The sequence below is a fragment of the Etheostoma spectabile genome, chromosome 17 (genome assembly GCF_008692095.1).
Source record: "Etheostoma spectabile isolate EspeVRDwgs_2016 chromosome 17, UIUC_Espe_1.0, whole genome shotgun sequence".
Taxonomy (NCBI): Eukaryota; Metazoa; Chordata; class Actinopteri; order Perciformes; family Percidae; genus Etheostoma; species Etheostoma spectabile.
Window position 1 is genome coordinate 16,114,439 of NC_045749.1, and position 16,505 is coordinate 16,130,943.

The 16,505-nt window shown below is 39.6% G+C and overlaps 1 protein-coding gene across 5 annotated transcripts in view; it reads left to right on the forward strand.

The window, feature by feature from the left end:
- The first annotated feature begins 3,593 nt into the window (after window positions 1-3,593).
- The window catches only part of golga4 (golgin A4), a 37,738-nt gene continuing 24,826 nt past the window's right edge, over window positions 3,594-16,505 (forward strand). For 4 of the 5 annotated variants that reach the window (XR_004336033.1, XM_032542173.1, XM_032542175.1 and 1 more), the window contains exons 1-15: window positions 3,594-3,835; window positions 5,006-5,083; window positions 6,399-6,500; window positions 9,089-9,157; window positions 9,277-9,603; window positions 9,758-9,805; window positions 9,937-9,993; window positions 10,097-10,195; window positions 12,874-13,027; window positions 13,170-13,360; window positions 14,600-14,683; window positions 15,032-15,179; window positions 15,273-15,451; window positions 15,636-15,734; window positions 15,841-15,996. Coding sequence is in view for 4 of the 5 variants with exons in the window: in XM_032542173.1 (XP_032398064.1) it covers window positions 3,758-3,835; window positions 5,006-5,083; window positions 6,399-6,500; window positions 9,089-9,157; window positions 9,277-9,603; window positions 9,758-9,805; window positions 9,937-9,993; window positions 10,097-10,195; window positions 12,874-13,027; window positions 13,170-13,360; window positions 14,600-14,683; window positions 15,032-15,179; window positions 15,273-15,451; window positions 15,636-15,734; window positions 15,841-15,996 (1,869 nt within the window). In the remaining variant the exon portion in view is untranslated. The remainder of the gene's footprint in view (window positions 3,836-5,005; window positions 5,084-6,398; window positions 6,501-9,088; window positions 9,158-9,276; window positions 9,604-9,757; window positions 9,806-9,936; window positions 9,994-10,096; window positions 10,196-12,873; window positions 13,028-13,169; window positions 13,361-14,599; window positions 14,684-15,031; window positions 15,180-15,272; window positions 15,452-15,635; window positions 15,735-15,840; window positions 15,997-16,505) is intronic. The other variant, XM_032542177.1, reaches the window with a different exon arrangement.

The window sequence follows — 16,505 nt, forward strand, 5'->3', positions numbered from 1 at the left end:
CTCATTCTTCACTGCATTAACAATTCAATCAGCTAACAGCTAACCAAACGGTCATTAAAAGGCCACATTGAAATGTTTGTAAATCATCATGTACTGCTGTTTTGGACAGAACATGCCAGTGACAAAGAAGCACCCATGGAGCTGCTTCTGAAACAGACTCAAAGCTGGCACGGCCTCGCTGTGACAGGAGGCATGGGCACAAAACAACCAGATGATGTCACCACGGGAGGTGGGAAAGGGGCACGAGATGGTCAGAGTGCCAGCCCTTAATCATCAATCAGTGGGAAAAACAGTTGATACATCAATTTAAGCACAAGGGTGACACATTTGTCAACCTGCAAAGAAGGGAATATGAAGTCGTACTTGACCAACTTTAAGCTAGAGTAAAAATAAATGAGTAGTTCATTGGCATTTTTGACCAGAAGCTGCTATATTTACTTCTTGGTGTTTTGACATCTTTGCACACACACACACACACACACACACACACACACACACACACACACACACACACACACGTTTATTGCACAACTCAGTAAACTGCCATGCTGTGCCATGTGAAAGGATGGAAATATACATGTCTAACTTGCAACTCTCTCCGTTTGCCATGACAAAAGTAGTGTCAGCTAGTTTGTTGTGGTAAATGTTGCTTGAATAAATACAAGGACACTTCTGTTTACACGAGCTACAGTTACTACAGTTATTAAGGTCACTTTGGACACGTCAATTGGTCTTTGGTAGTTTGGACACTTGTGATAGTATTTCAGATTGTTTGAGGGATTTTGTAACTGGTAAGCTCTTCATTGCCTGATTGACCCCTTTTGGAAGAAGGCAGTGGCTTGCTATACTTTATACTTGACGGTTTTAAATGAAGGATAAAAGAGGAGAAAACATTAAACGAGGCAACCTCAGTTGACTATCCTTCGGGCACGGTAGAGAAGTCTTTGGAGAGGAAGGAGGTGAGAAAGAGCTGTGACAAGAAGCGTGAAGTTGGAAGGTGAAGTTGGAAGGTGTATTAATAGTTAAGCAGTTTGGCCTGTTCTGTCAGGAGGGAGCCTCTAGAGAGACAATTATGTGTAACCGTAATTCAAAGAGATACTGCATGAGGCAATTTGGGCCCACATACCTCCACACTAAAGCACATATCAGCTTTTCACAGCAGTGACCGCTGGTGCTGGTGGAAAAAAAACAAGCTGTGTAACATTTGCTTGGTCTTCTTAGTCTTGGTCCTCCAGCAGATTTGTGTTTAATTGGGCATCGATCATTCCCACAAGAGATTTGTAGCTTCCTCCTTATCTAGCTGGTGTCTGATGTGTTGTGTTGTCAGCAGTGAATCTCAGGTGCACCTTACTCTCCAGGAGATTATATGTGTTTGTCTTAAGCCTTAGTGAATGTGCTGGGTGGTCTCCCCCTTCAAACTTGCTGTCCAAACAAGTTCCTAAAATAAATTGTTAAACATCAGATATCAGTTGGGAATGGGCAAATTCATTAGCACAGTAGCATTTCTAAAACTTTCATTCTGTTAGTAACATTCCTACAAAGTGAGTCATTAAATTAGAACTTGCTATTACACAGAAATGACAAAATATTGAAAATATACAGTTTATGTAACTTGGAATGCAATTTACTCAAATATTCCTTTTTATGCTGCTTTAAACTTCTTTAGAAAAGTATTATTTTCTCTCTACTACAGCTTTAGTTCTTATAGTTACTTTTCAGATAATGTCTTTCTAAACACATAATACGGACACAAAATGCAATGCAGATTATACTAGTGGTTCCCTACATCTTTGTTGTGACCCCTTACAAAAAATTGTTGTCTGGTTTGGGTCTCTTGCTACATTTCAGATGTCTAAGAGTAGCAGTTCCACCAAAGAGACATTTCCCTTTTAAACTTTTCAGATGGAAGGCCCAAAAATTCATTCATCCATACACGTAATGTGTTATGAAACTAAGTTGTCCAAAACAAAACTGCAATAGCAGACATGAAGCAGCAGATTCCTCTATTTGGACTATATATTCTCTCTGCCTTTTTCCTCAGGGTAATTGCTGCATGGTATAGGAGAGCTCCATCACTCCGTCGTTAACCACCCATAGTTCATACTCACTGTTCCAGGCACCCATCATAGATCAAAAGCCCCGCTGAGTTGAGAGCATTAAAGCTGGAACGGTAAAAAGATGCAAATCACATCTTAATTTCAGCCTTCATTTTAATGGATTTGAGGCCTAAAATTGCTCCAATGGTTTTTCTTTTCACCAGACCTGCAAAGTCTGACTCAGGTTGTTTATTTCCGCTGTTTGCACATGGCCAGATCCCAAAGGAAGAAAAATACCAGATATTTAAACCATGACTCACACCCACAAGTTCTTCTCTATCAACTTCCGTCTGTTAGAGGTTTCATTATATTATCCAAGGACATTATGACTCAGATGAAAACTAAACATATAGACTTTCCATTTTTAGATATGCACTGATATACATTGTACAATAAACAAGAACACATTGATTTATTTGGGATGTGTCTTGCATGGAACTTTCCAATGAAACAAGTTCTAGTACTTGCAAATCACTGTGGCTCAGTGAGGGGGTCATGTAAAACAAATTTAAAGTTTCACAAAGATGATATGTTGTTAATTCCCTCTGCAGCAGAAAATAAACCAAATAAAATATGTTCCTATTGACTCTGGTTCAGTTGTTGTAGCAGATTAATTAACACAAAATTAATTAACAGACTTAAAGCCGCTAAATTGGAAACCCTATGCAGCTTTTCCCCCTGTCAATCCTGTTTAGGGATATTGTTAAAGATTAAAAGACAAAATACTTAATTTTCTTATAGCAAGGATTAGTAGTACCAGCAATGAAAACCCGATAGCACATACAGTTTGAAACATTAAGTCTAACTTAAACTTAACTCTACTTAAACTAACCTGAAGCTAAATCTCAGTAAAATGCCTTAAACAGTGCCCTCTTCTGTCAAAGCAATGTCTCTGCAGTACTTTTCCTTCAAAACCTTTCTAAAGTTGTTTTTGGTTTTTATGTTCAAAATTTGACGCATGAGGATGGTTTTAAACTTTGGGGGTCAGCACTAAGACAAATATGGTTAAGATGGTTAGAGGGATAAGAAAGAGCGAGAGAATAAACACATGTCTTAAGTTTCACCAAATTCGGTTTAGCAGGATACACGATCTAAACAGGATCTTTCTCTGGTCACTGCATGGAAACTCTGCATTTCAGGCACACATGTGATACATGTGTAGCTCCCTCTAATAGAGAGTAGGCTACCAAAAGCATAGCTTTATTCTAATGTTCCTGTGACCAGTAAAGTCAACTTTTATCATATGGTTTCCCCATGTCAATGACCAGATTATCAAGGCATGAGTTGCTTTGCATTCTGTAAGTAAAGTGCAACTCCAAACGACCAATGGGATGCCGGACATACCAATGGGCTGCTGGACATTGAACTATAGTAATAATACCAGTAGATCCTGTTATGTTGTCAGCACTACCTGGAAACAGACGTGACTTCATTCTCCAAAGGTGGCGCTGTAGCTAATTTTGCTCGGACTGGCCCTCTGACGTCTGAAGTTTTCCTCCACGTTGGCCGCACATGCGCAAATTGCTCGGTCACCTGCTGGCTACCAGAAGCATAGCTACGAGGAAGTCTAGTCTTGATGTCAACCTAAACCGAAGCAAAATAAATCTCCGCCGGATAGTAGTCATCTGCTCGTCAGCTGTTAGCCACATCGGCGTGACAAGATGTTTAAAAAACTTAAGCAGCGGATAAACGAAGAACAGTCCCCGCAGAGGAATGCGCAGTCACCACAGCAGGCCCAGGTTGGTTATATTGCTAGAAGCTAACTAACGGCTAGCTAGCTAGCTAAGCTAATATCTGTTTACATTGCTGAGGTGCCAGCTAAGGAAGACAGCTGTGGTTTCGCAGAGGTTATGCTTCATGCTTCAAAATTGACTGTTTAGTGTTATTTCATTGACATAACTTAATATAGTGTAACTTTTGTTTAGTTGTATACAGTTGGCCCTTGCTCTCCTCTAAACGTTAGCACCATGCTAAGTCAGTTAACTTAGCTCTCATGAGCTACTGCTAGTAAGATGCGTTCAAGAAAACCTGAACTGGTATGTCCCATAGTTCCAGGTAGAAAAAAGACAACAGTCGGCCAACTACGAACTTCGTTGTAGCCAAAACATTAGCCATGAATCCTATAATAGACACTGAGACAGTATGGGCGTGTCTGTTTTATGTTGCTTGCATGGGCTGCAAATGGCTGGCAGCTGGCAGCTTTAATTTGACACATGCTAATCCTGCCAGTGGCAAACGCCTGCCAACGTTAGAGAAACAAGAATTCAACGTGGAAGTTACAGTAAATAAGCATTAGCCACACTGCTACAAAGCTGCTTCATCAGGGGTTGAACAGTTATTTGCAGTATGCTGCATGGGTTGATCGAAACCCTGTTGGTCAGGTTCAACCTGTCCTTATTTGCCATTGCAGCTTGTCAGTGTTTTGCATAAATTAACTTCATCTTTTAACTATTCTCCTGTATTTGGAACAAAGATTATTGGGTCTCTTCAGAGCCCAAAACCAACATATTTGATGTTGTTTGCCAAACCCCCATTGTATTGCAGTGCATGGCAGCTTTTTCTCTACTTTTTATTATGGTTTTTGTTTCTCTTAATGCAACTTGGCCCTTGTGGGGAGCAGACTTCAAAAACACCATTTAACATTTATTGCTGAAAACCCGAAAGTTGATTGGGTTCAAAGGTGAAGCTGAAGATTAACAAACAGTGTGGTATACTAATGACAATAAAAGTAAGATTTGGTAAATAGCAGTAGATTCATCAAAGTATTGTGTGTCAGGTAACCAAAAGACTTGCTTTCTCAAAACCTTATCAGAATAAGAAAAGAAGAGCATAGTTATTATTGTGTAATATAAGGGACTGGGATGCTGTGTTTTTGATACAAATTCATACTGTTTTATTTATTTTAACAGATGGGCAGTGGAGACCGGCGCAGCAGTCAAACCCCCCCATTTCATCATGATGGCTCGCCCTCTCCAAGCGACAGAGAGGTGAGCTTGGGGTCAGCCTTTGATAAATATGCGTTTAATATCTTTGAGCTCAAACTGCAGCCGGTAGAAATGTCTTGTTCCCTCCCCATTATATATTCTAATATTTCAATACAGAGTAATGTTTCTGTCAGGCATGTTCTGTTTTGTTATGCTTAACGCTCCCTTAATAACAACCCAGTCCCTTTTTGATTGCTGTGCCAAGTGAAAGCAAATCAGTGACCAAGTAGTGCTTTGAGTTCAAGGAGTAAAGGCTATTAGTTTTCACTACTCATCATGTAATCTCAAAAGAAATAATATCAACTCTCTGTCCCAGGCTGATCATAATTTCTTAATTTGATAAAAGATGCATATTATTCCCTGCACTTATTCCCTACTCACTTTTCCTTAATTTCCTCCAGGGAATTTTGATGTTCATTTTTAAGAGCACTTGGCCAATTGTTATAGTACTATAATATTATTATAAGTGGTATTTTATTCAAACATTTTGTAACATAAATTAAATATCATACAATAGCTCCAAAGAGACTCTCATTTAGCGACAATGGTAAGAGCATTGTAATGGTGGAGAGCAGACCATATTTCAGCATGAATAATTAATGAATAATGAATAATTTCTCTTTCTTTCTCTCAATGTTTTCTTGGTAATGAGATACCGACACGACTTGAAATGAGATTGACAATGCAACTGGTTAATATGTGTATTTTAAAGCTAAGACATGGATGTTTACAGTTTTGGCATCTTGGTCTTTAGATCATAAAATGACAAGTTTTCTACATTTCAACACTGCAGACTTCGAACTGGAATAGTGACAGTGCCCCTTTTGCTCAGGTTTCTATACTCTCCTTTTTCCTTCGGCACCGATGTGTTATTGTAACATCGGCCCATGTGCTCTCAACTCAGAAGCTTCTTATCATCGCAGCATCTTTTTTTCACCACACACCTAACACTTTGACATCTCTGAAAGTATTTAATTAATTATTGGAGGCAGATTGAGCCTTTTTCTTAACAACTTCATAAATTAGGGCTCCTTGCAGAGATGCCAAACTGTTTTTCATAACATAAATGTTGAAGTGTTTCACTTTCCCGCTTTTCATATTTTTCTTCCTATGCTTTGTAGTCTCTCACCCCCTCTCTCTCTCTCTCTTTCTACTCTTGCTCATCCATCTGAGTCTCTCACGGCCAGCCTTGTCTGGACAGTCTGGTTAGACACTCCCTTCAGCGCTATTTCACACTCATGGTGTTGTTTTTCTCATTGCTCTCTGTGTTCCTCTCCTTTCCCCACCTTTCGTCCCGTTACTGCACTGACGGGGTCAGGTGCTGGCTGGGATGATAGCCGAGCCCGCTTTTCTCTCTGAGTATACTATCTTTGCTCTGGACCATTCAAAACAACCCAAAACGGCCCAGGTAGCCAGTGTGGTGAGTTTGTCCTCACTTCCTGTCTCTTCCTCATCTTTATTCTCCTCCTCCTCTTGCCCTGTTCCTTCCTCCCTTCCGTGCCTTCGGGGAATCGGTAGAGGACTGTGGCCCAAGTAGGGACAGCTTGTTCCCTGCTCTCTGTCTCCTGTTTCTTTTGGATTTAGCAACAAGAAGGCATCTCATATCTAGGTTAACCCTGCATCTAATGGTAGTTGTGGGATAGAAGCTTGTATGCTTTCTCCTGTATGTTGGTTTACTGCCCTACCTTTCAGTTTTTATAATCTGTTAGAGAATTGAATATTGCCCCCTTGTCTTTAGGTATCCTTAGTTGCTTGCCGTATAGACCCTCAACACCCTGTTATGTTGCCTGATGGCCTTTGTCCCTTCTCCCCACAAGTCTGTTTTTGTTTGGAGAGTTGCCTTTTTTATTTTACAGGCTACGGACAGGCTTAAAATGTTAAATTGCTTGTAACTTTTCAAAATAAACAAACACAGCACCTTTTGTAGATGTGCGGCTTGTGGAGCTCAAAAACTAGATGTTGTGTCTTTATGAGTGGAGGCAGTAAGAAGACTAGAGGAAAAAACGGCAATTGAAACGATTCATCAACAACAGATTTTAAATGCATACAGTAAGATCATTGTGTATGTCTATTTAAATGCAACGTGAAGTGTTTGTTTGATGTAAATCAATATTTGTGTTTTGACTACTATTAACTTGATATGGATCCCCCTGGGTCTGAAATAAAGTTTATTATAACCACTCTGTGTAAAGGTAGTTTTGGCTGGTTATTTCCTGTAATGTAATATCTATTTTAAAACTAATTTCAAATGCTGATTGAGGTTGTTTACCCTAGCCATTTATATTTAGTACTGTTATTATAATTGTCCTGTTACATGAGCATTGGATATTAGCATTGGACGGTAATTGTAAAAAGTACAATATTTATTGGGGTCAGTGGTAACAACCTTGTCAGTGTTGACTAACACCAATTAGTGGGTAAATTAATGTTTGGGTCTTGAACTCTATGCCTTGTAACTCTCTTACACTTGGCTAAATATAATGGAATTGGAAATTACAGTTTTTCCTCTGTTGAAACAACCACTGTTGTACTTTAATAGAATTACAGTCTTGAGTATTTGAATGTGTAGCAGCTACAGATAACAACATTATCATCTCTTGTGATCAACCAGAAATATCTTATGTCCATCACAATGTCTTTGTCACTTTCCATCGACATCTTATTCAAATGTTATTGTAATGTTAATTGTTCAATCCAGTTACATTAATCCCATCAAACTCACTCCCATCTCATTCACTCATTCATTTAGTTTTTTTTTTTACATTTTATTTTGGAGGTACAAACTTGTTTTTGTCAGCTTGTCATTTGACAAGAGCTATATTCAAAAAATATTTCTGTCTCTTGGAATTACGTTTGTGCTGGTACTTCATCAAGGTAGTAGTTGTTGTAATTACTATTGTGAGTGACAGGATTTTGGATTCAGCACCACGTGGAGTTTAGTCAACCATTTGTTGTCTGCGAGAATTGGGAAGTGGAGTGTTGGGACGTGCAGTACTGAAACACAATAGAGGCATTCACGTCTTGTTAGGTGACGAGCATCTGCATGGGTTGACACACATGGCGAAGTAGTTAAAGAAGTCAGGAAGTATTGTATGCTATATAGAATTTTTAAACAGGCTCTTTTATTCATGTTTATTTACATAAACTGGTCAGAATTAAGTAAGCAACCAAGTAGTGGCTTGTTTAAATCAAGAGTTAAATAAAGAGTGAATAAACTGACTTTATCAAAGTTTACCCTTCTTGATAGTATCACTTACAGTAAAACAAAAAAAATTGCTTCCTTCATATTCATTTTGTCGACACACACTCAATGAAGCAAACAACTGCCTCTATACGCAGTAGAATAAAAAAAATACATTTAATCATTTGGTTTTAAACCCCACCATCCCCCATAAACTAAAAACAACTACAATGACCATTGCTACATAGTATGCTAAAACAGATCCTGAAAATGACTACCGTCTCATTAAGAACTTTTCCACAAGAAACAGGACAGATATCTTGAATGTTTTTTCACAATAATTCAGAGGAAGCAGTACAGTAGCTTGGAGCTGGACAAGGGAGGAGAAGATCTGCTTACTCTGGTCCTGCTTCTGACAAGTCAACTAAACCAACTAAGCTGCTAAATGTTCACTTACTTCAAGTGTGTCTGTCTCGTGCTCTTGTAATACATCTGCAAACGGCACTGCCGTGCATCTTTTAATTCAAAAACCAGCTCTCCTTGACTTTTAACTGTCCTCTGTTTGTTCTGACCTCATGGCTGTTCTGTAGTCTAGTTTTAACCCTTTTTGTTTAATGTACAGTAGAGATGCCTTCTTTTATGTATTTAACCCCTCTGTTTTTTCCAAGTTGCATGAGGGTACCCATTGCCCCTGCATTGCTCCCAGCAATACTAATATTGCTCCCTCCAGAGTAATCAGGGAGTGCAACGCTGGGTATGGATGACTAACTGGCCCAGGACAAGACCACTGGCACACTTTTTCTCACTTTCTCTCTTTTTATATGCAGAGCACCTCTAAAGGGCCAGCAAGATCTCCCAGAGGTAGCATCAATGGAGATGGAAGTGCTTCTCCTCATGTATGTTTATTACCCAATCTTATGCTACCTCCACTCTGGTCTTTGTTAATGTTATAACGCTGTTGCTCATTCTTGCTTTAAAATTAGCTTTTTATACATTTTCTTGATCCTCCCAACAGAGAGAGGAAACACCGTCATTAGCCCAGAAACTGCAGTTAAGAGTTCCCTCCATGGAGTCGTTGATTCGTGGTGGCGCCAGTCGGGCAGAAAGCCTGTTCCGCTCTCCCTCTAAAGAAAACTTGGTCCGAAGCTCATCACGTGACTCCCTGACACCTTTGGGAGAAAATGAGTCCCTGGGTGCCCCCACATATGATCCCCCGTCAGATATTGAGAGTGAAGCTGAGGAGCCACCAGGAAGTGCAGAGTCCCTTTCCAAAGAGCAGTTGTTGCACCGACTGCTTAGAGTGGAGAGGAGCCTGGGGAATTACAGAGGGAAGTACTCCGAGGTGAGAGTCACACAGGGAACGGCTCCTAGAAGATTCAAATGTTAAGTTGTCAACCTGCCATAAATGTGTAACTATTGTTATCTTGATGCATCCTTACTCATGATTTCGTCGTTCTTTTTTGCCTTTTACTAACCTCCACTTCTAAATCATACAGCTGGTTACTGCGTACCGAACAGTGCAACGAGAGAAAGAAAAAACACAGGTAATTTCTTGTAACTACCATGTGTGATAATGTTTTAGTTTTGATATGTTTTTCTGATGAGAGTTTCTCATCAGAAAATATGTAGCATCCTGAACTGATCAGATGTCAGTGTATGTTCTCCTTCCCCTCAGGTCATCCTCAGCCAGTGTCAAGATAAATCTCTCCGCAGGATAGGGGAGCTACGGGAGGTATGGCTATAAGTTATGAATGTTGTTGTTCCTCTCATTCAGTAGATGTCTTCCTTTTTCATTACATTTTTATATCTAAGTAAACATAATAAATGATCTCTAGGAGCTTCAAATGGACCAGCAGGCCAAGAAACACCTACAAGACGAGTTTGACGCAGCGCTAGAAGAGAAAGACCAGATGATCACTGTACTCCAAACACAGGTAAGTGTTGGTTCATAGATAGTGGCATGGATATGGTTTCTGTGGGGCAAAGTCAACAGCTTTCAGGATTTCAGGCATACAAGACGGCAAAGTATGAATCAAAGTTGACATTTAGTCTTTACCTACACAATACTTTTTTTTTTTATTTGACTTAGAAAAACAAACAAACACTAAACACAAAACTATTCAGACTTTAACATTGAATTAACAAAATTACACATTGATTGCCACTGGAACAACATATTGTTACGTGCACATATACAGTACTTTCAAGAAACATGGCCGTTCAACAAAGAGGGACAAACTAAAGAAGTTCATTGCTCTGAAGGAATTTCAAATGCTAATTTTACTGCAGGATCAACTAATGATAAGGGTGGGGGGAAAAAATCGATACAGCATCGTATTGCAATATTTTCTGTGGCAAAACTGTATCGATATAAAGAAGCCAAGTATTGATCTATTATTATTATTATTATTATATACACTACCGTTCAAAAGTTTGGGGTCACCCAAACAATTTTGTGTTTCTGAAAAGTCACACTTATTCACCACCATACGTTGTGAAATGAATAGAAAATAGAGTCAACATTGACAAGGTTAGAAATAATGATTTGTATTTGAAATAAGATTTTTTTACATCACTTTGCTTTTGTCAAAGAATCCTCCATTTGCAGCAATTACGCATTGCAGACCTTTGGCATTCTAGCTGTTAATTTGTTGAGGTAATCTGGAGAAATTGCACCCCGCGCTTCCAGAAGCAGCTCCACAAGTGGATTGGTTGGATGGGCACTTCTTGCATACCATACGGTCAAGCTGCTCCCACAACAGCTCAATGGGGTTCAGATCTGGTGACTGCGCTGGCCCATCCATTACGATAGAATACCAGCTGCCTGCTTCTGCTCTAAATAGTTTTGCACAATTTGGAGGTGTGTTTAGGGTCATTGTCCTGTTGTAGGATGAAATTGGCTCCATCAGTGTGTTCACCGGTATGCCATGGCGTTGCAAAATGGAGTGATAGCCTTCCTTATTCGAATCCCTTTTACCCTGTAACAATCTCCACCTTACCAGCACCAAAGCAACCCCAGACCATCATATTACCTCCACCATGCTTAACAGATGGCGTCAGCTTCTTCCAGCATCTTTTCATTTGTTCTGCGTCTCAAAAACGTTCTTCTTGTGATCCAAACACCTCAAACTTGGATTCATCCGTCCACAACACTTTTTCCAGTCTTCCTCTGTCCAATGTCTGTGTTCTTTGCCCATCTTAATCTTTTTCTTTATTGGCCAGTCTCAGATATGGCTTTTTCTTTGCCACTCTGCCCTGAAGCCCAGAATCCGCAGCCGCCTCTTCACTGTAGATGTTGACACTGTGTTGTTTGCGGGTACTATTTAATGAAGATGCCAGTTGGGGACCTGTGAGGCGTCTGTTTCTCAAACTAGAGACTCTAATGTACTTATCTTCTTGCTCAGTTGTGCAACGCGGCCTCCATTCTTTTTACTCTGGTTAGAGCCTGTTTGTGCTGTCCTCTGAAGGGAGTAGTACACACCGTTGTAGGAAATCTTCAATTTCTTAGCAATGTCTCGCATGGAATAGCCTTCATTTCTAAGGACAAGAATAGACTGTTGAGTTTCAGATGAATGTTCTCTTTTTCTGACCATTTTGAGCGTTTAATTGACCCCACAAATGTGATGCTCCAGAAACTCAATCTGCTCAAAGGACGGTCAGTTTTGTAGCTTCTGTAACGACTTAAACTGTTTTCAGATGTGTGAACATGATTGCACAAGGGTTTTCTAATCATCAATTAGCCTTCTGAGCCAATGAGCAAAACATTGTACCATTAGAACACTGGAGTGATAGTTGCTGGAAATGGGCCTCTATACACCTATGTAGATATTGCACCAAAAACCAGAATTTGCAGCTAGAATAGTCATTTACCACATTAGCAATGTATAGAGTGTTTCTTCAAGTTAAGACTAGTTTAAAGTTATCTTCATTGAAAAGTACAGTGCTTTTCCTTCAAAAATAACGACATTTCATTGTGACCCCAAACTTTTGAACGGTAGTGTAGGTGTTCGTCATTTTGTCTGCTTGACAATCCCATTTTGCCGCAATAAGATTAAACTGATATAAACAAACAGAGAAATGTAACCTTTTAAATTAAACAGATGTTGACAAAGTTTCTTTTTGGGGACATCATTTGAAATTGGGAATAAATAATAAAATAATAAAAATGCAATAAATTGCGGAATATTGCAATATATTTAAAATTGCAACTATATTGTATCGTGACATAAACATTATGATGATATCGTATCGTGAGGCCTCTGGTGATTCCCACTCCTAACTGGCAACATTTTACATTACCGCTATAGTGTTTAGTTTCTGTCGCACTATATACTGGCTTGAATGTAATGGACATTCATTAATTTCAAAAAATGACGCACTAAAGCTTTTAATCAGATTAGATTTGTTTGAGGATATTTGAACTCAAACCTTAAAATTTGGGTCTGAGTTCTTCCTGCTCTTGCAATATTTTGCAAAACGGTACAAAAAAACCCCAAAAAACTATGAATACAAAAAGTATACAAACAAACATCCATGGAATAATGCCAGATTTTGGTATTTAACCCAAGTAGTCAGGTTAATTTTACCAACTGGTATTTGCTTTTTCTAACAGGTTGCTCTGTTGAAGAAACGAGCCAAGGGGGTCTCTGCCGGTGCTGTGCCACCTGAGGGGGACATCCCTCAATCTGAAGATGCAGATTCAGACTCTACCTCTTCCACACAAAGCTCTTTGGCGGAGCAAGGAGCAGAGCCTGAAGTCACTGAGGGTAAGCACATTCATCTATATTTCTATTTTGGTTAGGAGCAACAGCCAAACATTAAGTTGCTGTGTATGAGACTTGTATGACAATCATTTCTATTGGTGTGCAACATTATTTTTATAACCAGTGCATTTTACTTTTGGGGCAGGAGAGGGCAACAGTGATCCAACCAAACTTATGGAGGCTCTGCAGAAGAGAGTGAAGAGGCAGGAAAACCTGCTGCAGAAGTGCAAAGAAGTGATGCGAACACACAAGGAGCGCAGCGCCCAGCTCGGCAGTGAGAATGAAACTCTGCAGGAGCAGCTGCAGGAGAGACTGCAAGAGCTGGAGAAGACTAAGGTGGCTAACCTTTGTTTCACATGTGTAATGTGATACTGGAGTGATGACCATAGTCATACTTATATATACCATACATACTTATATAATTTCAGTCCAATTCATCTATACATTTTAGATATTGTTTGGTTATACCTTGTTAATAAGCTATTTTCAAAGGAAGAAAGTAACTGAATATTTCAAAGCAATTTTCTTTAACAGCCACTCACGAGAAATTGATGGGGTAGTAAGTTGTAAACATGAAGAAGTTTGATTAAAATGAGGCTGGGTTGAGATGCTGCACAATGTCTGCCAGAGTCTTTACGGTCCACTGATAATGCAACTCAATTATCTCAGTGACACAGTGGACCGCTGTGGTTCTCAGTGTCAGAACATCCAAATTCCCTGGCAAAGCTCCAGGACCAGGGTTCATGTCATGTCACCATGACATGACTGAACCGTTGTTTCCATTCATTTCCAAACATTTTGCTTCTGTGGTATGATCGGCTTGTTCAGCTTGTCTGCAGCAGCTCTGATGTTTTGCAGCGTCTTACAAAGACACCGTGATAATAGACAGCTCATCTGTATGTTGATTGACTTGCTATTTTTAACCATAGTTATTGTGTTGAACCTGCAGTCTGTTTGGGAATAGGGCCCTTCTTGTGTCAGGAAAAGCGGAGGTTAACAGGCATTTAGCCCTCTTAAGCAGCATGAAGGAATCCTGGAACTGCTGAGCTGTGCTCATCCCCTGCCTCAGACAAATATCCCATAAAACAGACCATCTGTCTACGTTCCGAGACCTTAGGCTCAGGGATTTATACATTTATTAATTACAGTCTGGTTGACATAGTATTGCATGCTGTATTGTTTTTTTTTTCTATGTATATTTACAGGAAAACAAATTTTTTAAATTAGTTATTTGAATTTTTGAACATTAAGATATTGTTAAATCAAAGCCTGTGTAGACACTTATGCCTTGTGGCTCCAATAGATACAGATAAACACAGCCCAGCATATTCTGTTTTTTAACCACAGCAGTGCCACAGAGACACAGCTACTATATGCCACCGCTGCTAAAGTGGGCTGTAATTTGGGTTGACTTGTTGGTTTAGCTGGGCTTGTGTACACTCTATGGTTATTTGGCTTGTGGGTGAGGCTTCCTGGGTGGTGCAGAAAACATTTTGAAGTTATCTGACCAAAGCACATTCAGGATACAAGTACAAAAAAACATTTGTAATTTTGTCAACTGTTTTATGTTTATAGGAACTGCACACTACAGAAAAGACTAAGTTGATCACTCAACTGCGTGATGCCAAGAACCTCATTGAACAGCTGGAGCAGGACAAGGTGAGTGAGGAGTTTTTGCGACTTTAGTCACATCTTGATTGACCGTGCTGCAGATTCAGACATTACATGTTTTTTTACTCTGCCATGGAGGAAAGAAGTACGACACCTTGAAGTCCCATATTGTTTCTCTTAAACTTTGACCCCAGCTCAGCAGGATGGATAGCAGCTCATAAGATCTGTGGGAGGAATGCTGAAAGCACTTAAAGTCAAAAACAATTATGCACACTTGAGCTTGAGTTAGGGTGTGAAATACAGAGATAGCACTCATCAATTACATTTCAATTCATTTGCTCAGACACTTACAGTTCGAAAGTTGAAATGTTTGCTTTATGGGTTGCTGGCTTTCAGGGAATGGTCATTGCTGAGACAAAGCGCCAGATGCACGAGACACTGGAAATGAAAGAAGAGGAGGTTGCACAGCTACGCTCCAGACTCCAGCAGGCTACTGCCCAGAAAGAAGAATTACAGGAACAGAAAGAAAAGGCTGAGAAAACAGGTGAGTGGAATCCACTTCTGTAAGTGTACATATAAATGTCTTTTTCTGGATATGTAAATAATGTGTTTGTTGCTGCTGTTTTTTCTCTCAAAGCATTTGAAGAACTTGAACGAGCGCTGGGTGCTGCTCAGAGGGCGGAAGAGGCCCGGAAACAGCTGCAGGTTCAGCTGGAGGAGCAGGTGAAAGAGGTTGAAAGGGCCAGTGAGGAAGAGAGGAAGACTCTGCAGCAGGAACTCACACGAGTCAAACAGGAGGTTGTCACCATCATGAAGGTCAGGAAATGACAGCTGCTCTGTATTCATGCATTTGTTCTATATTTGACAAGTACATTATTAGTCCATGTGTTCATTTATTTCAAATTTACCATACATGTTATGTTTTAAAGTGTCTATGAGAACACAGAAAAAACACTAAATACATTGTAGTTATTATTATTATTATTATTATTATTATTAGAAGTCATCTGATGAAACGGTGGCCAAAATGGAAAAATTCCATAGTGAAGCTTTGGCTGCTAAAGAAGAAGAGTTAAGTGTCAGAATCAACAAAGCTGTGGTATGTGCCAGCTGTTTTTATTTGTTTAATTTCACAAAATAATCAAAGTAAATCTGAAGAAAAACAATTGCTTTTAAATTTTGATGTGACATGCTTGTGTATTTAGGAGCAATGCAAAGAGGAGTTTGCCCAGTTAGGCAAGGAGCGGGAACAGCAGTCCTCTCTGGCTCTGGAGGATGTAGAGTTACAGAAGACCGCTCTGAGGACTGAAGCTGAAAACAAGGTTAAAGAGATACAGCTGGAGCTGGAAGCTGCAAAAACTGTGAGTTAGGTTTTTTAATTTATTTTTTATAAATGTGGTTACTTGGGTAATATTGGACCTATTTATTAGGGCTGACTGAATCCTTTGATTTGATCTGATCAGATCTTTCCATGTTACTTGATTAACAAAATAACATCAATACAGTATATATCAGAAACATCAGTACAATGTTTTAATCTGAAACAGGCTGATATCAATCAACAAAATTTTAATCAATTTATTTGTCACATAAACATGGAGTGGGAGGGGTAGTCCTAGGCAGTGACCTCATTTAGAATTATTGGGCCTGAGATTAGAAGCTCTTCCATAACCTCTCAGTGCTGGCCTGGTGTATCCGGTACTTTCTTCTTGACCTAATCATGAAGAAAAGGCTCTTACCTGAGTGTTTGGGATCTTTGATGATTCACTTAGCCTGTCATTTACAGTCCCTGATGTAAACATCCTTTAGATAAGGTTGAGCACCACCTATCATTGTATGTTCAGCCCAACTAACCATTCTTGCAGGGTCT